This window comes from Microtus oregoni, unplaced genomic scaffold, assembly GCF_018167655.1.
Source record: "Microtus oregoni isolate MIOR12 unplaced genomic scaffold, Mior012 000005F_ref0000423, whole genome shotgun sequence".
NCBI lineage: Eukaryota > Metazoa > Chordata > Mammalia > Rodentia > Cricetidae > Microtus > Microtus oregoni.
In genome coordinates, this window is record NW_024543064.1 from 30,620,618 (window position 1) to 30,644,121 (window position 23,504).

General features: G+C 43.9%; 2 protein-coding genes and 1 non-coding gene across 4 annotated transcripts in view; 2 read left to right on the plus strand and 1 right to left on the minus strand.

The window, feature by feature from the left end:
• Positions 1-11,884: 11,884 nt before the first annotated feature.
• The window catches only part of Ctps1 (CTP synthase 1), a 31,367-nt gene continuing 19,747 nt past the window's right edge, over positions 11,885-23,504 (plus strand). Inside the window, exons 1-5 of one of the 2 annotated variants that reach the window (XM_041652251.1) lie at positions 11,885-12,038; positions 15,235-15,413; positions 16,726-16,896; positions 18,819-18,919; positions 19,784-19,900. In XM_041652251.1, the coding sequence (XP_041508185.1) occupies positions 15,248-15,413; positions 16,726-16,896; positions 18,819-18,919; positions 19,784-19,900 (555 nt within the window). In that variant the 5' untranslated portion in view covers positions 11,885-12,038; positions 15,235-15,247. Of the gene's footprint in view, positions 12,039-15,234; positions 15,414-16,725; positions 16,897-18,818; positions 18,920-19,783; positions 19,901-23,504 lie in introns of those variants that run through there. The other variant, XM_041652250.1, reaches the window with a different exon arrangement.
• LOC121448330 (U1 small nuclear ribonucleoprotein C-like) lies at positions 20,805-21,382 on the minus strand. The gene has a single exon (XM_041652253.1). It carries the CDS (start codon positions 21,380-21,382, stop codon positions 20,903-20,905), a length of 480 nt encoding a protein of 159 aa, XP_041508187.1. The 3' UTR covers positions 20,805-20,902.
• LOC121448958 lies at positions 22,054-22,181 on the plus strand. Its single transcript, XR_005974427.1, has one exon.

Below are 23,504 nucleotides of genomic sequence, written 5' to 3' on the forward strand. Positions count from 1 at the left end.
CGAGAGGATGTTTCTCCTGAGCAATTACTGAATGCTTGTTACTCGTTTAAACTGGTTGTCTTCACTTTGACTTACTGAAAGCTTGGGGCTGGAGAGATGGCTCAGAGGTTAAGAGCATTGCCTGTTCTTCCAAAGGTCCTGAGTTCAATTCCCAGCAACCACATGGTGGCTCACAACCATCTGTAATGAGGTCTGGTGTCCTCTTCTGGCCTTCAGACAGAATATTGTATACATAATAAATAAATAAATATTTAAAAAAAAAGTTGAAGAGAGAACAGTTAAGAGCCCTGAAAAAGTCTATGATCTAATTTCTTTTCTGGACTTCCTCATTTGTGAAATAACTACTTATTAAAAGCCTACTGTGTGCTGAGACCAGAGGGACTCTGGGCAAACGAAAGAAACAGTACTTGGGAGGCAGAGACAGGCAGATCTCTATGAGTTCGAGGCCAGCCTGGTCTACAAGAGCTAGTTCTAGTACAGACTCCACAGCTACAGAGAAACCCAGTCTTGAAAAAAAATTTAAAGCCGTGTGTGTGTGTGTGTGTGTGTGTGTAGGCATGTTTGTGCATGCACAGGCACAGGTCAGAGGACAGCAGGTGTCTTCCTCAGACACTGTCCACCTCCTTTGAAGCACAGTCTCTCATTGGCCTAGAGCTCATCAGTGAGTAGACTGGTTGGCCAATGAGCCCAGGATCTTCTTGTCTCTGTCTCTGCAGTGCTAGGGCTGCATGCACACATCACCACACTGGGCATTTTTACATGGGCTCTGGGGATTGAACTTGGGTCCTTATGTTTGCAAGGCAAGCATTTTTACCTACTGAGCCATCTCCCTAGACCTACAGTGTGCTTTTTAAAATTTTATCTTGAAGGCAATGGGCTGTCATTGAAAAGTAAAGTTTGTGGCTTTTTGGAGCCCATTCCCTGTGGCAGGATACCTTGTTCAGCCTTGATACGGGGCAGGGTGGGAGGAAGGGCTTGGTCCTGCCTCAAGCTGGTGTGTCAGACCTTGTTGACTCCTCAAGGAAGGCCTTACTCCTTCTGAGAAGTGGATGGGGGATGGGAAAGGGGTGGGGGAGGTGGGAGAAGAGGAGGAAGGGGAACTAGAGTTGGTATGTAAAATGAAAAATAAATTTTTTAAATAAAAATTATGAAAAAAAGAAAAGTTCTTTGGAAGGCAGAGGCAGGTACACCTCTGTGATTTCAAGGCTAAGCTGGTTTACCCAGCAAGTTTATATATATACAAATCATATATACATATGATATATACACATACACACACACACACACACACACACACACACACACACACATATATATATATATATATATATCTTACCACCTTTTGGGGGAATTTATTGGTAAATGCTGATGGCAGATACTATCCAAGAGATCAGATGGGAAAGCTGTTGTGACAAGGGAGCCCGGGAAGTTTCTGGGGCCAGAGCAATCTCCTACTGGGCAAAGCATGGGCTCTGGGCTCTGGGGATCCTGGCAACCTCCGCCACTCACCACCATCCAGATAAGCTTGTCATGGTGGGTGCATCCACTGAGGTCCTCATACTCTTGACACCAACATCTTCGCTTACCCCTCTTCCCACAAAGGGTAACAAGGACAGGACAGACTTCAGGGCCCATGAAAGTACCATTCCATTTCTTGTCAGACACCTGAAGGCCTACAACATAACCCTCATAGTTCCTAGCCCTGATTCTTTGCTATAGCCCACAGCATGGGCAGTGGGTTCTCAAAGCCCAGAATCATCTTGTTCGTCTCCTTGCTCTTTGGGCTCATAGGACCTTGAGTACCTGGCATTGGTGTGCTTCTGGCCAGAGCCCTCATCAAGTCCCCACAGTGGGGGTAGAGGATCTTGTTATTGTCTCCTCAGTTCAGAAGCTGGAAAACCGCCTTGAATTCTACAGTTTGATCCTTAATGAAGTCACAAATTTTACTGTTCATAGTAGGACTTTTTCTGCTTAATTTTTCTCTCATATTTTGCATACATATACACACAGAGTACTTTAAATTCTTTGTGATCAAAGACATTATAAATTGTGATTATAAATTCACTAAATAACGTAAGTAAAAAAGTGAACTTAGATGAGGAGACCTGATTTGACAGACAGCATGCAGCCAACAAGAAAGGCTAGATATGCATTCAGAGGGTGTCCCTTCAATGGATAAACAAGAATCTGGGAATAGTGGTTGTCTCTGAGCAGAAACTGGGGACCAGGGCACAGGTGTGGCCTTTCCAGGCATGCCTTCCTTTTGGGCTTCTGAATCTTGTGTCATGCATATGTTTTTTTTAAGTGTATTATAATTTTAGAATATTCTCAGTCTGTGAAAACTGACAACATATTTGATAATAGTTGTCTCTCTCCTGCCCTATCTCTCACTGAGTTAACCTGTGAGATTGCTAGACAGACTGACAACGTGGTGATGTGAAGTCAAGGACAGGTTCCAGGCTGGGCAGAATGAGGGGGACAGCACAGAAGGCTGGTTCAAAGAGAATGGCACACTGCCTTGGGAGGCCATTTGCATTCACTGCAGTTTGGCCTTCATAATCTGTACCAGTGGTTCTCAGTTTTCCTAATGCTAACCCTTTCATACAGTTCTTCATGTGGTGACCCCCAGCCATAAAATTATATTCGTTGCTACAACACAGCTGTAATTTTGCTACTGCTATGAACTGTAATGGAAATATCTGTGTTTCCTAATGGTCTTAGGTGACCCCTGTAGGTTGTTCACCCCAAAGGGGTAGAGGCCCACAGGTTGAGAACCAATGATCTCTAAGATGGTGGTAATGGTGGTGTTTTTATTTGCATTCATTCACTCCATTCCGGTCTTCATCATCTTTAAGATAGTGGTAATGGTGGTGTTTTCATGGGAGGGTACTAGTGAGAAAGATGTTAGATTCTGCTTATTAAAAGGTGAACAAGATGGTACCTGATAAAGAATTGGAGGCAAAGGAAGGTTAAGTAACCTCAAAGAGATTCCAATCTGGGTGGAGGAGCCAGACAAGAAAATAAGCAATGTCAACACACTGCGACCAACACCTCGGGCAGCATCCAGTAAGCTGAGCATGTGTGGGAGGGGTGCTGTCTTAATCCAGTCCCCTGGGAACATGGCCTGAGGTGGGGCTCTTGAGTCAGTGAACAACTGAAGAGTGCTGGAGGGCTCAGCACCTTTAAGCCATGACTGGAAACCTCAGGTGGAGTTGTGTAACTGGATGTGTGTGCTGTGTAAAACCACCCAAAGGAATTCAACATCAAACATGCGATGAACCTAAGATAGCTTTGGGCAGTGCTCAACCTGGTTTGTATCTTGTGATTTTACCACAGCCTTGGTTCAAGGCGTACAACGTGTACACACTTTGCACTGTACATGCAAAGCCAGTGACTGTTGCCTGAAACGCCTTGGTTCAGTTTTAAATCTGTTGCGTGCTATAAACTGCAGAGGACATGCTGAGTCTTCTGCTCTTACAGAAGCCTAGTAGTTTGACGACAGAAAACAAAGACTTTCCATATTTTCCTGCCATTATTTCTTAGCATCAAGTCTGTATATATTTGAATTGCATTGTATTAGAACGGGATGCATCTGAGTTGGCAGAGTACATTTCTGTTCTGGAGGAAGCCTTGGGTTCAGGCAAAACAAGCACGGTGGTCCATGTCTGTCATCCTCACCTTTGGGAGGAGAATGAAAAGTTCAAGGTTGCCCTTGTACTAAGAAAAGGAAAAGAATGTTTGATTAAGAAATTGTTGTTTGGTGAGGTAACCCAGACACAGAAAGACAATTATCACATGAACTCACTCATAGGTGGTTTTTAAACATAAAGCAAAGAAAATCAGCCTACAAACCACAATCCCAGAGAACTTAGACAACAATGCAGACACTAAGAGAGACTTACATAGATCTAATCTACATGGGAAGTAGAAAGTAGAAAAAAACAAGCTCTCCTGAGTAAATTGGGAGCATGGGGACCTTGGGAGAGGATTGAAGTGGGGAGGGAAGAGACAGGGAGGGGAGCAGAGAAAAATGTAGAGCTCAATAAATATCAATAAAAAAAGTATGAAGAAAAAGAAATTGTTGTTTGGGGTAGGAGTTGGAGAGACAGCTCAGTGGTTAAGAGCACTGGCTCAGAGGACCTGAGTTTAATTCCCAGCAACTCATAATCATCTATAGTGAGATCTGATGCCTTCTTCTGGCATGCAGACACACCTGTAGAGCACTCATACGTAAAATATAAATAAAAATTATTAAAAATTTTGTTTGGGTTGCTGATTTGATTTTAACTTTTTTAAGAATCATTAAATGAATTGGCTTGGGATTAGGACTGATTTACAGCAATTTCTGAAGCAGCTATAAACATAGTCCTGACATTTCATGTTACACAGTTATTTAGTCTTCTCACTACTGATGATTATAAAATAAAATCTATCAACTCAGGAAAACCTTGAAGATACCCTATGTCCTACAGTATCAAGTATTCAACCAAGATGTGGTGTGTGTGTGTGTGTGCATGCGCGCGTTCATGTGCATGGGCATATGAGGTGGCTGAGAGGACAAAGGTTGATGCTAGACTGTCTTCCTCAAATGTTTCTCCAGCTTAATTTTTGAGACAAGGTCTCTCACTGAACCTGGAGCTTACCTTTTTGGCTAGACTTGCTGACCTGGCCAATAAGCCCTAAGATCTACCTGTCTCTGCCTCCTGTCACTGAGATTACAAGTGTGTGCTGCCGTGTTCATCTTTTCATGTGGGTGCTGGGGATTCAAACTCAGGTTGGTCCTCATGCTTGTGCAGGAAGTACTTTGCTCACGGAACCATCTTCCCAGTGACTTCATTCTTCATGTAAAAATAAGCAAGCTGAAACTTGTTTTTTTTTTCTCCTTTTCTCAATAAAAAAAAAATAAGCAAGCTGTCCATTTCAGTAGTATGCAAATTGTTTTCATGTTTCAAATATATATTTTGATATGTTATACATATAATTACCTTAAGTTTCTTCTTTAAAAATATTTATTTATTTATTATGGACACTCTATTCTGTTTGCATATATGTCTGTAGGCCAGAAGAGGACACCAGACCTCATTACAGATGGTTGTGAGCCACCATGTGGTTGCTGGGAATCGAACTCGGGTCCTTTGGAAAAGCACGCAATGCTCTTAACCACTGAGCCATCTCTCCAGTCTCTTAAGTTTCTTCATGATGTATTATCATTAAATGTTTATTTTATACACCTATGTAACCCAGAGTTCCTTCTAGGGTGAAAAGAGGTTGTGAGTGGAAAATACTTCCTGATCTAGGCTAACACCCATGAAGGAGTAAAGGGAACCAACAGGGCAAGGGAGAAGCTAGGAATATGTATGTTTCATTTAGGGACTGCCAAGTTTTGGTCTTCATACTAATTCTATACTTCTGTAAAGAAAGTTTTATTGAAACACAGTTTTCTTGGGACAAGCCACACTTATTTCATTATGTGTAGTGGAATAGTTCTGTACACTATGTGAAGATGTGTCATTATGATTGGTATTAATTAAAAGCTAAATGGCCAATAGTTGGGCAGGAGGTTTATCAGGGACTTCTGGACAGAGAGAGCACTGGGAAGAAGAAAAGAAGTGTCACCAGCCAGACTCAGAGAAAGAAAGATGCGCAAAATGGAGATAATCACTGTGTGGAAGAATGTAGATTTAAAAATGTGGGTTAATTTAAGTTATAAGAGCTAATGGGCTTTTTCCATCTCTCTCCCAAAGAGGCAGCTTCTGCCATGCTCCCTTCTCCCCACTTCTCCCCTTTCCCCCTCTGTCTCTATTTCTCTTTCTCTGCTCTTCCCCCTTCTCTCCTTACCCCCTCTCCCTTTCCCTTCCATAACCCACAAAATAAATATCCATCCTCAAAAAAAAAAAAAAAAGCTTATAGGGCAAGCCTAAGCTATAGGCCAAGTTTTTATAGTGACTAATAAGTCTCTATGTCATTACTGGGGAGTTGATGGTCCCTACAAAAAAGTCCAGCAACAAATGGCATCCAAAGTGGGAGCATGTATCTCCACGTTTAAGACCTGAGAAGGATTAAAAAAGGGTTCCAAACACACAAAAATGAAGACAAATGTGGATTCCTTGTCCTGTAGTCTCTCATGCAGGCATCGGCATAGAGACTCCTGGCCACTGCCTGTGGGCTTGAGCCAGTGCCAGCTGGTTTAAGGTTTTGCTCATGTAGACATAAAAGGTTACAGATATGATATAAAGACAGATTCAGATAGAAAAACAAAAACCTCTAAATAAGTTACAATGTGTTTAAATATGTGCGTGGGTTTAAAAAAAGAAAAGAAATGGGTATAGACAGTCATAGAAAAAGTAATTTATAAATAATAAGACCAAGTCTTTAAATAGAGAACAAAGTAATATAAAAAATAAGTTATAGAAAGATGGAAAGTACGTGGAGAGCCTGGATCCTACATGGTGTCTTGTTGATTTTGACTTTTTGAATGCTAATAAACAGGGAACAACAGATGCTGAGACACATTGGATTGTGGAAGGAACTGCTGAATTAAACTTTAGGAATGCCTTAACTTTAAAATGGAAGTCAGAAAATGAATTGCTTTGAAAAAATAAATTACGCTTTTGCTTACACAGAAAATGAAAGGTTGTGAATTTGTTCAAGTTTAAGAAGATCAGGTTTAGTTAGTCATGTATAATGTTTTAGAGTAAAAATGAATAAAATTCATGCCTAAAGAAAAAAAGAAGAAGAAGATCAGATTTGATTGGGGAAGACCCCCTGGAAATCCTGGCAACCGGCATACGGAAATAAACGTAGAAAAATTACAGGACAGGTGATGTATACTTTACTTGCTCAAACATAAAATAAAAAAAAATCATCTTTGGCTGGTTTGTGTACAACACACAGTCCGTACTTGCACTAATGCAGGTATGTATGTGTGTATGTTACCTTTGAAAGTTTGTGTGTTTCTGGAGTAATGGGACCAGACCCCAAAGAAACAAAGAAGCCCAGGTGCTCCAGTGTCTCGGAGTGCCTTTGTTGCAGTTTCCTCAGGGTTTTACATCTAGAACAGCTGTAAGGCTGCTGGTTGAGATGGTCCAGCCAGGACTACAGATAAGCCTTGCACTTTCCCATTGCACAGAGACTGGACAACAAATATTACAGCTAGTTATTCTAGGACTTGACCATTATCCCGGTTTCCTTAGGGTTCCCCAAAGACGTCATTGCCCCAGACAACAGGAAGTCTAGAGGACACAACACCTATACTCCCAGAAGGTGGAATAGGTGGCTTTTGGTTATTTAATGGGTATGGATATTTGTCATCATTTAGGGGGGTTGGTTCCAAATTGTTACTGGTCATGGTCAGGGAGAAAGCTAAACAAAGGATCTCTTTCTAAAAGGAAAAAGGGGAAATATAATATAAAAATGATGGGATAAAAGGATGCATTGTTGAGTCTACTTTTGAACAACCACTAGTCTCAAATATTTTACATTGGTATGGAATTTTGTATATTAATACAAATTTAAGGTTATTTTCAATTAGAATATACTGTACATATGTTTCTACTCTCATTTAAGGTTTTGCACCTATGCAGCTCATTTAATAATATAATGTAAATTTCTAGTCCTTGAAAGTTATTAAAAATTATTTAGGATAATAAAGAAATACAGGTTAGTAGGTCCAACATATATTTTTAGATAGACAGGTGGTCTTGAAACACTTCAAAGAACTATAGAATATGTATTTAAAATGTTATAAGGCTTTTTTTTTTTTTTCGAGACAGGGTTTCTCTGTGGCTTTGGAGCCTGTCCTGGAACTAGCTCTGTAGACCAGGCTGGTCTTGAACTCACAGAGATCCGCCTGCCTCTGCCTCTCGAGTGCAGTGCTGGGATTAAAGGCGTGCGCCACCATCGCCTGGCTTGCCTACAGAATGTTTTTATCTAGGGTGTGAGCATTTACTTGTCTTGTTCTAGAAAGAGAATGTTTAACTAAGAATGTAGCCCACAACCCTCAACTGATCTGTTCATTTCCTTGTATCATTTTAACGTGTTTTTTTTTTTTGTTTTGTTTTTTAAATCTTACTCCTACCTTTTGGGGTCAGGAAATTTTAATCAAATGGAAATTAAATGTGGGCGATTTCAGTATTCACCGGAACTCCCTCCTAGTACTATCCTATGATTCTGTTTTATTATTTTCACTTATTTTTCTAACCCCCATACCCCTACCATGGTAAGTGGTATACTTGTTGACTCTGGTCTCCAACAACAGTCTAGGCATGTAGGTCAAAGATGGATGCCCCAACACTGCTGAGGAACCTTGGGGTGACTGTCCAGGCAGCCAGATGTCTCTGTCATTTCTACAGTTCTGGAAGTTGTTAGCTCTGCACTTTTTGTTTGCTCAAGTAATATTTTATGCTTCTTGGGTCTCTGGTGGAGATTGAAGACTATGTAGTTATGTTTCCTTGTTACCAAATTCTGATAAGAAACTTACAAGAGAGATGTAAAGTTTATAAGGCTGAGAAACATAAAACCTTAAGTTGTTTATCTAAAAAGATATTTTTAGAATGGTAATACAAGTTATGACAAAAATGGTTTATGTCTACAACTTTGGACTAAGCTAGGATAGATAATGGAATATTTTCTCTAAATTTGCCAAATACAAATGGACTGGATATTGTAAATGTAATTCTTACCTGATATTTGTTCTTTTTGTATATTGTTTTATTGTGTTAGAGTTAAAACCTTTTTTTTTAGACAAAAGAGGGAAATGTTGTGGAACATTCCTTTACACTGTATGAAGATATGTCATTGTGATTGGTCTAATAAAAAACTAAATGGTCAATAGCTAGGCAGGAGTTATACCAAGTACTTCTGGACAGAGAGAGCTCTGGGAAGAAGAGAGGCAGAATCACCAGCTAGATGGAGAGGAAGCAGGATGGGAAGTGCAGAGTAAAGGTAACTGAGCCATGTAAAAGAATGTAGATTAGGGCTGGAGAGATGGCTCAGTGGTTAAGAGCATTGCCTGCTCTTCCAAAGGTCCTGAGTTCAATTCCCGGCAACCACATGGTGGCTCACAACCATCTGTAATGACATCTGATGTCTTCTTCTGGCCTGCAGACATACACACAGACAGAATATTGTAAAACATAATAATAAATAAATATTAAAAAAAAGAAAAAAAAGAATGTAGATTAAAGATATGGGTTAATTTAAGTTATAAGAACTAGTTAGGAACAAGCCTAAGCTAAGGCTGAGCTTTCATAATTAATAAGTCTCCATGCCATTTTTTTTGTGAGCTGGCAACCCTAAGAAAAATCTGACTACAATTATGTATTATCTGTTTCTGTGCTATGTAGTCAGAGCCCAGTTGTTTGTGCCACACCAAGTCTTGCCCTCTACACAATCTACCTTGACGTCATTCTCTGCTGAGCTGTCAGCTATGAAAGGTGGCACAGAGAGCCAGGCATAGCCAGAGGGCAAGGTGCCTAGCTGACTCAGGACTGCACTAGGAGGGGAATTACTCCTGACATTCAGAACAAGTTCAGGCTGGGATTAGAAGCCCCAGAGTTGTCATTTTGAAGAAGATTTTAGATGGAGACTTTTTGAGTGAGCCCTTTATCAGGTCAGCATTCACAGGTCAAGAAGAGAATCTAGGGAGATCCAGAAGGAGAGGCCTATAAAATTAGAAAAAAATTTGAATGTGGTTTCCTAGAAGCCAAGGGAAGAACATTTTAGGGAGGGATGACCAGCTGGGCCATACAATGTTACAGAAAATGTCAGGTTAGGGGGCTGGTTTTTGGGACACACTATGGCTGAAGACAGAAGCTTATAGGAAGACTGGGTCTAAGGTTAGGGAAACAAGCTGTCTGGGTATGTGTGCACACCCCTCACTGCTTCCACACCATGCACACGTTGTCTTCCTTTGGGGCCTGAGAACAGATGAGATTAGAATCTGCATTCAGGGACTGAGAAAAGGTTTGGGAACATGAACTTGATTTTTGACAAAAACATTTTTGGTAGAATTACAGACCATGAACTGGGCTGGAAAGATGGGGTCAGGTCTCAAAGGCTATGGCTCACAACCAAAGAATGTCAAGAGTTCAGTTCACAGAGCATGAACAATGGCTGATTAGAACTCGTACAAGGAAAGGGGCAAAAAAATCCAGAGATCTGCAGTGCCAACATTTTCCACAAATTTTGCTGAGAAGTGATAGAAAAGATGGATGTAGACCCCAAAACCGGGGCTCTGGGTTAACATGGGAGAAATTCTAACATTATTGCACAGGGGCAATGGAAAGAGAGGGAGACATTCCAGACACTGGTGAGCTGACAAGCTTAGCTGGCGCCTGAAGCACTGGGGAGAGGCTGACCTCTCTCTCCAGGGCAGCCGCCTGTCCTCAGGAGGAAAGACAATGCTTGCCTACAAACCAGAAAGCAGGTTGATAGTTCTGGTGGTTTCCATTTTCTTGGTGACCATCAGATGGGAAGGAGGCTGGACAGGAGTGAAGGGGTTCCCCAGAAGGGTGGCTGGGTGAGGGATTCCATTTTGTGCCTTTGGTAGAGGCTTCCTGGTGTTGAGCAGTTTGGGTGTGCTGGCAGGTTCAGAGTACAATGTTGGTTTGGATTTGGAAGAATCCAGAAATCCCCGAGAGCAGTCCCTAGAGAGGTCTCCTAACTGGTTTCTTGGAATTCCACCCGTTTGAGTCATTTTCCTGTAATGCTAGTGTGGGCACGGCAGACATACCTTTTCTTTAACTCTTTCAGTGAAGACAGAAAAAAGTGGTAAATTGCTTCTAAGGAAGGAAACAGGCCCAGCATAGTTCAGGGCATCCTTGTATAGTGTTTGCGGTGGAAGGTATTAAAAACTCACATGGGTTTATGTACTTTGCAAAAGACAAAACCCCCACCTTAGAACAGTGGTTCTCAATCTATGGGTCGCAACCTCATGAGGTGTCGCCTAAGACCGTCCATCAGAAAACAGATATTTACATTACAGTTCCTAACAGTGGCAAATCTGCAGTTATGGAGTAGAAATGAAAATATTATGGAGGTCACCACAACATGAGGTATTAAAGGGTCGCAGCATTAAGGAAGATTGAGAAACACGGCTTTATAAGTTTCCATGGCTTTCCACCCACCTCAGGGGAATGAAACCTTTCGTCTGTAATGCTGTGGCTGGGGCTGCCCTTCCAACCTCTCCAGCATGCTCTGGCTCTGCTAGGCTCTTCCCGGCCTCGCCTGGAGTCTGCATACAAGCCTTTGCTTTTGCCTCATTTTCTAGTCCTATTTCCTTTCTCTGTTTCAGCCCCCTATACCACACACATGTTCACATCCCCTGGTCCCAAGCATTTCGGGAGGAGGCATTTGTAAAAATCCCGATTAACGGCTAGGAGCGGGCCCATCCTGCCTCCCTGCACTAGTCCCGGTGTCGGGTTCCTGGCTACGGGAGGACACGCCACCGAGTGCGCGCAGCTCAGGGAACAAAGGGGCAGGGCACTCGGCTCGCGACCGTTGTTCCACAGCAGCCACCGTCTGGGCACTCTGGGAGGAAAGGCAGGCTGCCTAGGAGCCGAAGCCGAGCGGCCTGGCCCGATGGGGGAAGACATGCAGCACCGGGAGGAGGCGGCCGCGCGGGGCGAGACCACGAGACGGCCTGGCCCGCAGCACTGGGGGAGGCAGACGGCGAGAGAGTCCACCGGCTATGGCGGGACAAGGCGAAGGCCCTCAGTGTCCTGCTTCGACGTGAGCCACCCGGCAGCCGCCACACTCATGGCGACCAGGCCAGTAAAACCGGGCCGACCCGGGTCCACCGCGGCGGCCACACAAGCCACAAGGGGGTGGGGGACGCGGAGGGAGCCGCCCCGCGCCTGCGCACCATAGCCCCACCCACCGGGCCGCCCCTCCCCGCCCTCTGCGTGCGCACCGCCTCAGGTCCGCCTCTCCGAAAGACGGCTGGCGCGTGCGGCCCGGCCGAGCACTGGTTACCCGAGCCTCACCGTGCGCGCGTCCGCCTGCTTGTGGCTGACGTGAGACTCTGAAGCCGGCCTCAGGTAGGCTGACTTCGGGGATCCCGGAGGAACGGCTCCCGGGTGCAGGAGCCCGTGGCGCCGACAGAGCCCCGGCGCGGTCGGCCACGCCACTGGGGTGATAAACGTCTGTCCTCACCAATCAGGGGAGAGACATCCCGGCTCCTGCCCTATGGGCTGCATCTCTAACGGGAGCGGGGCGGGCAGTCACGGAACGCGAGGTACCGGCTCCCGCGCGCGGGCCGCGTGGCCCAGCTGAGGGAGAGGGGTCGAGCGGGGAGACCCGGGCAGCCGGGATCGGTGTGGTGGAAAGTGCCGAAGGCCGCCGCCGAGGGGCCTCCCCGGGCCTCAGCCTGCCACCGGTGGGGCCGGCCCGGCGGCCTGGCGAATCCTTCCTGCCCTAGCCCGCGGGAGGAGGGGGTTTGTAGGCTTGCTGGGCCTCACGGGCCTGGCCGCCCAGCCGCTGTCGCTCTTTCCAGTCCTGGGCAAAGATGCTGGCGTTTGGAGCTGGTCTACGTCAGCGTGGCTCACTTACGTCCACGCTCGTCCTTTTGAACCTCAGCAGCTCGGTGACGCGGCTGCTGCTGCGGGGGTTCTCGTCCCACTTTTTTATGGCGGCGCAAACCCAGGCAGCGGGCGCCCCGGGGGGCTAGATTGAGATCTCAGCACCAGCGGGTTCTGAGCTTATTTCCTTTCCTTCCCTCCCTCCCTCCCTCCCTCCCTCCCTCCCTCCCTTTTTCCTTTTTTTTTTTCATCTCTTGATCTATATTGCTTTTGTACTTGAAAACCTTTAGTGTCTTGTCATCTTCAGGAAAAACTTCAGCGTGGACATTCAGCTTTGCGCATCCATGGGCTGGCCCTTTGCCCAACCCATCCCTTTGCCCTCATCCTCTTTCCTTGGTGTATCCCCGGGGCTCACTTGCTTTTTCACGCGTTGCTGTTGTTTAGCTTGGTTCGGTCAGACAGCCTTTAAGGCCCATTGCAAGGCAGGTCTTCAAAACGAGTGCCTGGATCCTCCTGACTCCAGGTCATCCCTCCCTGTCCTCTGAAGAGCCCCAAGAGGCTACCTTGCTCCTGTCACTGAAAGATGGGCTTTCTTATTTCCCTTTAAGAGCCTCGGTGTGTTCTCTGTGCTTCCTTCCATCAAACCCTGCTACTCGTTTAATTTTAAGTGTTTTAACCAGCCTGCTAGAAATTTGAAGTGTGGACCCTCATCTGACTTACATATTTTTGAGGTGCCCCTAACATGTGAGTAGCTCTCCCATAGTAGGTAGTTTGTAAATGTTAGGGAATGGGCCCTCTCCAACTGGATCTTTGTGGTTGTTTTTTTTTTTTTTTTCTTCTTGCCAGTCACTGTGGGAAGACTGCCATAGTATTCTCTGGTGGGGCAAGGTGAGACGATTCTTGCAGTAGCAACCTGTTCTGAACTCATTCAGAGTGGCTGAGGAATCTGTAGGAACATCAGAAATTTTCTCTGTGTGTCTAATAGACTTCGTGAGATATGCCAGGTTAGCACATACACACCTAAAATATACCCAAGTTTGGTATGCATGTGCTGATAAGGAACCATTCAGTTATGAGGTGACAGCAAATCTCCCAAATAACATTTAGTGTGAGGAAGAAACTGTGCCATATTTTGGGGTTCACAATCTGCATTAACATACTGAAAACTCCTGAAGATCATGGGTTAAAGATTAGTCAGAATTTCTTTTGATTTTTTCTTTCCCCATAAAGTAAGTCTCTTCCCTCTTTTGAGATAGGGTCTCCTTATGTTTGTAGAGTGTCTTCAAACTTGGGACAACCCTCCTTCCCAAGAGCACCCTTTTTCTCCCCTCAAGATAGGGTTTCTGTAGCTTTGGTGCCTGTCCTGGAACTCTTATAGATTAGGCTGGCCTCACAGAGATCTGCCTGCCTCTGCCTCCCTAGTGCTGGATTAAAGGCATGCGCCACCACCACCACCCAGCTATGTAACCAGTCTTGAGACCCAAGAAACTAATGGAAAGTCCAGGTCCATAGAGAGCAGACTGCGGGGATGGAAAGGGCTCCTTAATGACCCCAGAGGTGATGTGGAGCTCAGATGCTTACTTTTGGCTCATTCCTTACATTTTCCCAAATGAGATCTTTGGAGACCTGCTCTTCACCACTGTCAATAGATACATCCCCAGAAAGCAACTGGGCCGAAGGGGTCCAGCTCTTAAATGATGGCTGCCCCACCTCCTGGTGCTGGGACTAAAGGCGTGTGCCACCACCGCCCAGCTGAGTAATCCTTTACAGGCCTTTCTGGAAACCCGATTGCATTTTGCGGAAACATACTTTTGAAACATTGCAGCAGAGAATAGAAAAAGCAGGCTAACATTCTTTGCTGTTTGAGGGGAAAGATATTTCAATCATTATGATTTCCTTGCCAAGTATGTTCCTGGGAGGAGTGGGGCTGGGAAATGCTTCCAGCAAAACTTCCCTGTCCTTGTTCCTTAGCTTTAATTTGGCCTCACACAGAGTGTTCTAGAGGGGGAAAAAAGTGTCTTTTTGCTGACGTGTTTTCCTGCCACAGGGTGACTGAATTTTCTCTTTTTGGTTAAATTTAGGTTTGCTGACCCAGTGGTCTCCCAAGCTGGGGACTGGTGATAAATCTTTTGATGTGTCACTGTCTCCTTGCTTGTTGATGCTGTTTTCCCTGGTCTCTTGATTCTGCTGACCTTGCATCTACAGTACTTGTCTCGAGTGTTTCTTTTACTACATTATTACTATCTGGGTTTAATGTGATCTCTGTTTGCCTCCTCCTCTGTTCAGTATGGGCTTTGGACTGGATTATTTCACAAGTTCCATTTCCTTTAGCCTGTATCATCTCTTTAGGGCATACCTGGGAGAGATTGCTGCCAAGAAACATTAATTAAACTACAGATGAGAACTACATGTAATTGAAGGAACTGGAGGTTTTGTATGACTTCTTTTAAACGCTTAACAGTTCTTTCCTGTTGGTCAGTCTTCTAGAACTTAGCAGAGCTTTGTTCTCTGTGTGTTTAGCCAAACACATTTTTTTCAAGGAGAATTGGAATGCTCTTTCAAGATTGTGACTTTTTCTCTCATATAAGGGAAATTTTGAGACATTTGCCTGGTACTCGGTGTCTGGCAATGATACTGGCTAACTGGCTGTGAAGGTTTATTTGTAAGATGTATATATAAAAATCTGTGTGTACTTATATGTAAATTTCCCTTCTAGGTTAAAAGGGAAAATGAAGTACATTCTGGTTACTGGTGGTGTTATATCAGGAATTGGAAAAGGAGTCATTGCTAGTAGTGTGGGCACAATACTCAAGTCATGTGGCTTACATGTAACATCAATTAAAATTGACCCCTACATTAACATTGATGCAGGGACATTCTCTCCTTATGAACATGGTAAGCGAACTGCAATTTTCTTTTCTAAATAGTAGCTGTGTCTATGTAAGAACATGCTAGCTCTTGGGGATTAGGTGTACATCTTGCATAATTTCCATTTCCTGCCTTCTAGAATGATCCTTAGTGTAACAGAATGATGATTTTTCTCATCATAAAAGGAAGCAGCTATCTTAATAGATAACTTATTTTCTATAATAGATGTGGAATGTGGGTGGCAGGTGGGTGTGGTGGCAGCGAAATGAAAGTTTTTCATGTCATTTAAAAGAAGACAAAATATGCTGTTTGTGGCCCTGAGTGCTGGGATTAAAGGTGTGCATCACCACTGCCTGGCTGGAGAAGCAGGGTGGCATAGGACTGTAGTAGTCGTCCTAGTACTTAAGGAGGCTGAGACAGGATTGCAAGTCTGAGGCCAGCATGGACTAACTACATAGTAAGCTCAAGGCTAACCTGGGCTGCTTGTTCAAGGCTAGTTAGGATTATATAGCAAGACCTTGTGAAAACAGTGAAACTCATTAAGACCCTGTGCCTTCAAGTTTTAAAGTTCTATACTTTTGCTTTTTAGTGTTGAAATAAGAATCTGGAGGATATATACTGCCGTTTTAACAAGTAGCATCAGAGGATCCATATACTAGAGGAATTTTATTGTTCTCTCAGTTCTAGAGGATTGAACTGAGGGCTTTGTGTGGTAGCATTGCCCATCCACCTTTGAAGGGATTTTAATACAAACTTCTTGAGCAGAGGTTGGGTTCTCTGAAGGGTGATATAAGACGGTTTTCCTGTTTTTGAGCTTGTTCCCTGTGTAGATGGTGGGAATGAGTCATTCTAGGCAGCATTTCCATCATGAAGTTGCGAAGAATAAATGTGAAACAAAGGAATGGGGCAACTAGGACTATTAATAACTGCCCAGAGCTAAAGTATGCTCCAAAGCTGGCTTTAAAGTCAGTACACCCTTCTTTATGTCATAGAAGTTTCGAATAGTCCTGCTTCTTTTCTTGAACGTTTGCTGCTTGGGTAGGTCTTTTGTTCAAGATCCTGAGTTACTGCAGCGTCTCTTCACCACAGTCTTCATGACTGGGCTTTCCCCCATTCCATGCTTCCCAGTAGTGAGTGAGTTCAGGTTGGAAGCACGAAGCACTCTTTTGGAGAGTAATTGGCAGTTGTCTTCAGACATTTAGTTTTCTAGAAATAATGTCCTTGTTTTGTAATCTGGTTGTGCAGACTTTGTTCCATCTGAATGTTTATATTTCAAGATTGAAATTGCACATGGCAAATGTGTTTTTCATTTCCTTGAAATGTTCACTCTCCACTGAAGGAGAAGTTTTTGTGCTGGATGATGGTGGAGAAGTTGACCTTGACTTGGGAAATTATGAGCGGTTCCTGGATATCCGCCTCACCAAGGACAATAATCTGACCACGGGGAAGATATACCAGTATGTCATTAACAAAGAGCGCAAAGGAGATTACCTGGGGAAGACTGTCCAAGGTAAGACTGGATTTACCTTTAAGAAAGAAACTATTAGCCAATTTAATTTCTTTTGAGTATAAAAATTTATTTTTATGTGATTTTAGTATTTTGTCAAGGTATTATTACCAAAATATCTTTTCGGTTGGAAATTCAGAATTGTATGGCTATTCCCTCAGAAAATCCTTGGAGAAAGCTGCTATTGGCTCTAGTAATGGCATAGGTGTTGTCAGTCAGCATGGCGACATGGTTGGATTCCGGAGAGCTGCTGCTTTTACATGCTAAGCAGTGAAGGAAGCTTAACTGAGGCATTGTGCTTGGTGGCTTGTGTAAGTGATGGGAAATGAACTTCCGTTGCTTATGTTGGGAAACATACATGTGACATAGGCTTTTCATGTGATGGAAGTCTGAGAAGTGGGCTCCTGGGCCCTCTGGAGTTTTCACCAGCTCAGCTGACATCTCTGTTGGCTGTTCTGAGATTTTCTGTAAGTAGTCATTTAGGAAAAGTGCTCCCTGCTTTGAAATGGTGGCACTGGGACTCCATTGGTCTAGTGGGATGGCAGTATGCGAGTTTGGGCCATTGCTTTCCTCTGAGTAGAAGAGCAGTTTGCTACACTGAGAACCAAGGTTCAGCCTGACTCTGGTCTGGGGCTGCCCTGGCCAGAGTCTGGTCCAATCATTTCATAATTTGGGGCTTAGCTCTGTTACATACTAGCCCTATAAACACAGGAAGGAAAATTCTGTACCCTTTTGAGATGTGGTTTCCTTTTGTGTAAAATGGAGGTGGTAAAGGCTTCTGCTTTTTGAGTTGATAAAGAGTTAAAAGACTGCATCAGGATGCTCTGCTCCACCTTCCTGGCACATAGAGAGGGTCTGTTGTGAATTAAGGTCATGTTGGTTGTGCAGTTTGTTCTGGTGTACTTGTTCCTTTATTTGTCACCATGAAATGTGACTCATTAGTGGAACACAGGTACACAGGCCCCAGACTACAGGAATCTGTGGGCAAGGACTAGAGGGGAAACTGCTGTGGTTGAGACATTACAGTCTGGGACAGCAGCGCTGTCACCAGTGGACGTTATGTGAGGCTTTCACTGATTACTAAGGAGTTTAAATGTGGAGTAATGAATTCTGATTAGTGTTTGTAGATCACTTGGCTGCTCTGTGTGACGTAGGTAATGGATATTTATGCAAGAGCACTGTTGTTTAACCCCAGATCATTCCAGTCACCTGGGAATTGCATTCTTGACTCCAACAACTGTGATTCTAAAAAGTGTCCCACAGTAGCTGGTTATTACTGAATCCTGGATGTTCTGCTATCTTATAAGACATTCTCAGAAGTAGACGTCGTAATTACTTCTACTTGAAGACTCTCAGTACAGCTGGTGAGTCGTGAACCGAGATTTGACCCTAGGTGCCGTGCCTTTCACAGCTTTGCTGTGTTGTTATGTCTCTTGCAGTGGATTGCCTACCCTTTGGTTAAACTGGAAACATGGCACAGGGTTCTGGTAGTATGTTTGCTCCTGGAAAAACGCTCAGGTATGATGCACCCACTGCAGCTTCAGCTGAGAGCGGTAGGGGTGGTCACAGGTTTTGTGTCCTTGTGTAGTAGAAGAGTAGACTGCACAGGCCAAGTGTTTGGAGCTGCTTAGGGAGCCACTTTTGGCTTCATTCTTTTCACATGGCTTCCAGCAACAGTCTAGAAGTCTGGAAAGGAGGCCTAGAGAAGTGTGAACCCAAAGATTTATTGAGTAATTTAAGGGCACTTCAAAAATATTATGATCCTATTGCTTGTTTAGGAAGAACTTTTCCTAAGTACACCCATACCATTGCTTGTATATCTAGACAAGAAAGTATATCAGTTTGTCTTAACAGTCAATGTATTTGCCTTCATAAATGCTGATTGATAGGCAAGCATAAGTTACAGGTTTCTTTTCTTTTCTTAGTTGTCCCTCACATCACAGATGCAGTCCAAGAGTGGGTGATGAGACAGGCATTAATACCTGTAGATGAAGATGGCTTGGAACCTCAAGTGTGTGTTATTGAGGTTGGTATGATTCTTGCCTGTGTGAACTAGTTCAGTCATTCCTTTCCTTAGCCATCAATAGGACCATGCTCAGTCAAAACCCAGCCTTCCATTTCTGTGCATGCAGTGTGCAGCAACAGATAGAATGGTGCACAGGGGAGACAATATTTTCCCTAACAGTGTTCTCTTTTAGTGTGTGTTGGACAGTCTAACACATACTCAGAGTGACAGGACACATTTTTGTCACTTGTTATTAGTAGCCCTTTGCTTGCCTCTGCTTGCTAGCTTCCTTTGCTTTGTTTCTATTCTACTGTCTGTTCATCCCAGCTCAGGAAGTCCCAGCAGTTTTGTTATAACTGGTGGTTTTTAGTAGAAAGGTTATACTTAACTAAGGAGACTCATCTAGGTTTGTTTGTTTGTTTGTTTGTTTCTTTCTTTTTCTTTCATTCTCATTCATTCATTCTCTGTGGTTCTCAAGTGAATCAACAATGCCTAAGAATTATAGTCTAGTTTCTGGTTCCTTCCCTCCCTCCCTCTTCCTCCTCCTTTTTTTTTTTTTTTTTTTTTGAGACAGGGTTTCTCTGTGTAGCCTCAGACTCACAGAGATTGGTTTGCTTCTGCCCCCCAAGTGCTGGTATTAAAGGTGTGTGTCACCACTACCTGATTCCAGGTACCTTTCAAGCCCAGTCATTTTCTTAAAATGCTGTGACGTTATCTTCAATATTTTTAGGGAAATCAGGAGTTCCTAATAGTATCAACTTTGAGCGCAAAGCAGTGTCTGAAGACTGACATTCTGTAAGGCTAGGAGTTTACAGTTACACTGCAATCTGGGCACTGAAATGATAGAAATTCAATGTTAACCTCTGAGATGGTGTTTCTTTTCAGCTTGGTGGCACAGTGGGAGACATTGAAAGCATGCCTTTCATTGAGGCCTTCCGCCAGTTCCAGTTCAAGGTCAAGAAGGAGAACTTTTGTAATATCCACGTCAGTCTGGTTCCTCAGGTAAGGTGTACAGTTTGGTTTTAAGCTTTCAACACTGGAGGTACAAGAAATAGGAAATAAAGAACTTCTGTGAGTTTATTACAATCACACGCTTTATTTATTTGATGTATGTAGCTGAGTCTTCTTGTTAGTCCGTGTTCTGAAAGATTAAATGGAAAAGGTTTGAAAAAATGAATCAGGATTCATTGTAATAAAGGTGGTAGATTGAACATGTATGCTTGTCTTTGCTCTCTGTCAAAATCAGAGTGAAGTACTTTTTTTAAGACAGAAATTCAGAAAAGAGCATGGAGATGAGTTGGCAGTAATAAAAGTAAGGAATTTACAAAGGACACTGACACATAAAAACTGACTGAGCAATCTTGGGTGTGCACCTGTAGCAGGGGGTGCTGAGAAGCTGTCCTTTTTGCTCTGTGGCCCCTCCAGAGGCTCATGATAGGCAGTGTCAGGCTCTTCTAGGAGTAGGAGGAGTATAGGGCTCACTGCAAAGACTGCTCATACCTGTTTGCTTTTGTGCCCAGTCAGGCATCTGCGTCTCTTTTTTTTCTATAAGATAGCCCTGGGAAGAGTGTCTGACAAGCAGACACTGGATAGTTGAGAGCAGTGGTGCTGAACCATAAACATGCCATGTTGCTGAGATGCTTACTGTCTTGTACCTATTGGTTCTCAGAGTCTTCAGAGCCAGGCTGGGCCCCTCCACATGGGAAGTCTGAGACTTCTGTTATGTGTGACTAGCCTAGGAGAAGACACTGCTCCTAAGGCTCCTCAGTCACCAGCCTATCTTTTTTTTTTTTTTAACTCAAACAGCTGACAGATTTATTTTCACATTTCACAATGTAAGTGAGCGCTGCACTTTTTCTAACCCCACTTCCTCCCTCCAAACTATTCTGTCAGGAAAGGGGAAGCCTTGCTTGTCGTGCAGCTAGAAAACACCCAGGCTCAGCACTGTGATCTCCTGCTGAAACGGAACAAGAAATACAAAACCGAAATAGAGCCTTTCCGCTCTTATCTGTCTGGCCGAGTCATGCCAGGCCTTGTGGGCACCATCATAGGACGAGCAGGGGGTCTCATCATTGGAGGCCCGGGCATCATGGGCATGTGGCCACCCATGGGAGGCCTCATTCCAGGAGCAGGTCCCACGGGCATCATCCCAGGAGGAGGTGGACCCATCATCGGCATCATGGGAGGGCCTCCAATGTGGAGTGCAGGCATCATGCCAGGGCGAGGAGGACCCGGGAGACTGGGGGGAGGCGGGATCATGGCCCCTGCAGGAGGAGGAGCAGAGAATGGAGCTGGAGGTATCTTTCCTTGTTGAAATGCAGCCGTTGTTTTGTCAATCAGGCTCTGGGCCTGCTCTTCCATCCATTTCTGGTAGTAGTCTTTCACGTTCTCCTTGTGTTTCCGACCGCTGCAGTGCGTCTTTCTCACAGATGGAGAATCATGCGTAAGATACGTATCACAGTAGTCACAATAAAACTTAGGCATGTTGGCCGGGCGATGGTGGCGCACGCCTTTAATCCCAGCACTCGGGAGGCAGAGGCAGGTGGATCTCTGTGAGTTCGAGACCAGCCTGGTCTACAAGAGCTAGTTCCAGGACAGGCTCCAAAACCACAGAGAAACCTTGTCTTGAAAAACCAAAAAAAAAAAAAAAAAAAAAAAACTTAGACATGTTGCTCCACAGGCCGTTGGCTACTCGCTCACCAGCCTATCTTTTTTTTTTTTTTTTTTTTTTTTTTGAGACAGGGTTTCTCTGCGGCTTTGGAGCCTGTCCTGGAACTAGCTCTGTAGACCAGGCTGGTCTCGAACTCACAGAGATCCGCCTACCTCTGCCTCCCGAGTGCTGGGATTAAAGGCGTGCGCCACCACCGCCCGGCTACCAGCCTATCTTTTATAGGGAACTTCTAGTTTGCTTTTAGATAGGAATCAGCAGCCAGTAACTGTATGTGTTCAGCAGGAACTGGATGCCACATGACAGGAACACAGGTAAGAATTGAAGCTAAGAATTAGATAAAACAGAGATGACAGTAAGAAGGAGGGAAGCTGAAGAAAAACCCAGAAGTAGGACAGAGACAGAAAATAGGAGAGAGAAGGTAAGAAAAAGAGGATTGGTCCAGATCTGTTATATATAGCAGGGTATCCTGTAAAGAAATAAGGGAACTGGAGGACCAAGAAGGCTGAGTCTGATGAAGCAGGACTTGGCTGATACACTCCTCCTAGACAAATGGGTGAAGAACGCAGCCCTCACTGGAGAAAACCACAGGGTTGACTGTACAACCCAACATTTTCCAGCACTATCTTTGCTATTCTTTTTTAATTAAATATCAATTGAAGAGAGAAAAAAAAAAGAAATGAAGAGGGAAATGTAGTTTGAATCACAGGTTGTATTTGAGGGCCAAGGGCTATTGATTGGCTTTTTTTTTTTAGGTTTATTTACTTATTATATAGAATGTGCTGTGTCTACATATGCTTACATGCCAGAAGAGGTCATCGGATCTCATTACAGATGGTTATGAGCCACCATGTGGTTCCTGGGAATTGAACCCAAGACTTGGAAGAGCTGTCAGTGCTCTTAACCTTTGAGCCATTTCTCTAGCCCCTAATGGGCTATTTTTTTTTTAAAGGCTTGTTTTATGGAAATAGATCTATATTCCTTGGTTGATGTGTCATCTGTGAAACAAAGTTGAATTTGTATGACAAACTATGGTCCACAAAGCTCAAAATAATAACATTAGTAATAGTAATGGGCTTTGAGATGGATAATATGCCATGATGTAGCTCAGAGAGGACTGGACTCACTGTAGTCTAGACTGTTGGCCTTGAACAGCCTGCTAAGTGTTCAAGTAAAGGGCATGAGCCATGACGTAAGACTAAACCCTAAAGTAATTATTATCTGGCTCTTTACAGAGTTTACTGGCCTCTGATCTGAACAAGAAAACTTTTTAAGACACAGTTTCTAGATTGGAAGAGCCCATTGTGTGCTTACTGTATTGATTCTAAAATGGCCAGACTAAGGTTCAGAGTGATGAGTGTAGCTACAGATATTCCCCGCCTGCTGCGCCCCCTGGACCAGGTTTTCTCTGTCCACCTGTTCCTGAAGCTGCTTATAAATTATAAACCTCTCTGTCTAGGTTGTGGCGGTGCACACCTTTTTCCCAGCACTCGGGAGGCAGAGGCAGGCGGATCTTTCTGAGTTTGAGACCAACCTGGTCTATAAGAGCTAGTTCTAGGACAAGCTCCAAAGCTACAGAGAAACCCTGTCTCGAATGAAACCAAAAAACAAAAACAAACAAAAAAACCTCTGAGGCTTAGTATTTATTACATACGCTTTGGCCTATTAGCTCAGGCGCTTTTTATTAACTAATTCTAATATCTTAAATTAACTCATTTTTATTATTTTATATTTTATTACAAGGCGTCTGCCTGCCTCTACCTTCTTTCTCCTTGCATTGTTTAGTTTTCTCGCCTAATTATATTCTGTCTTGCCATAGGCCAAAGCAGCTTCTTTATTAATCAATAGTAATAGAACATATTCACAACATACAGAGGGAATCCCTTATCAGTGAGAGTATAGAATAATGAAGTAGAAGACTTCAAAGGCCCTATGGAA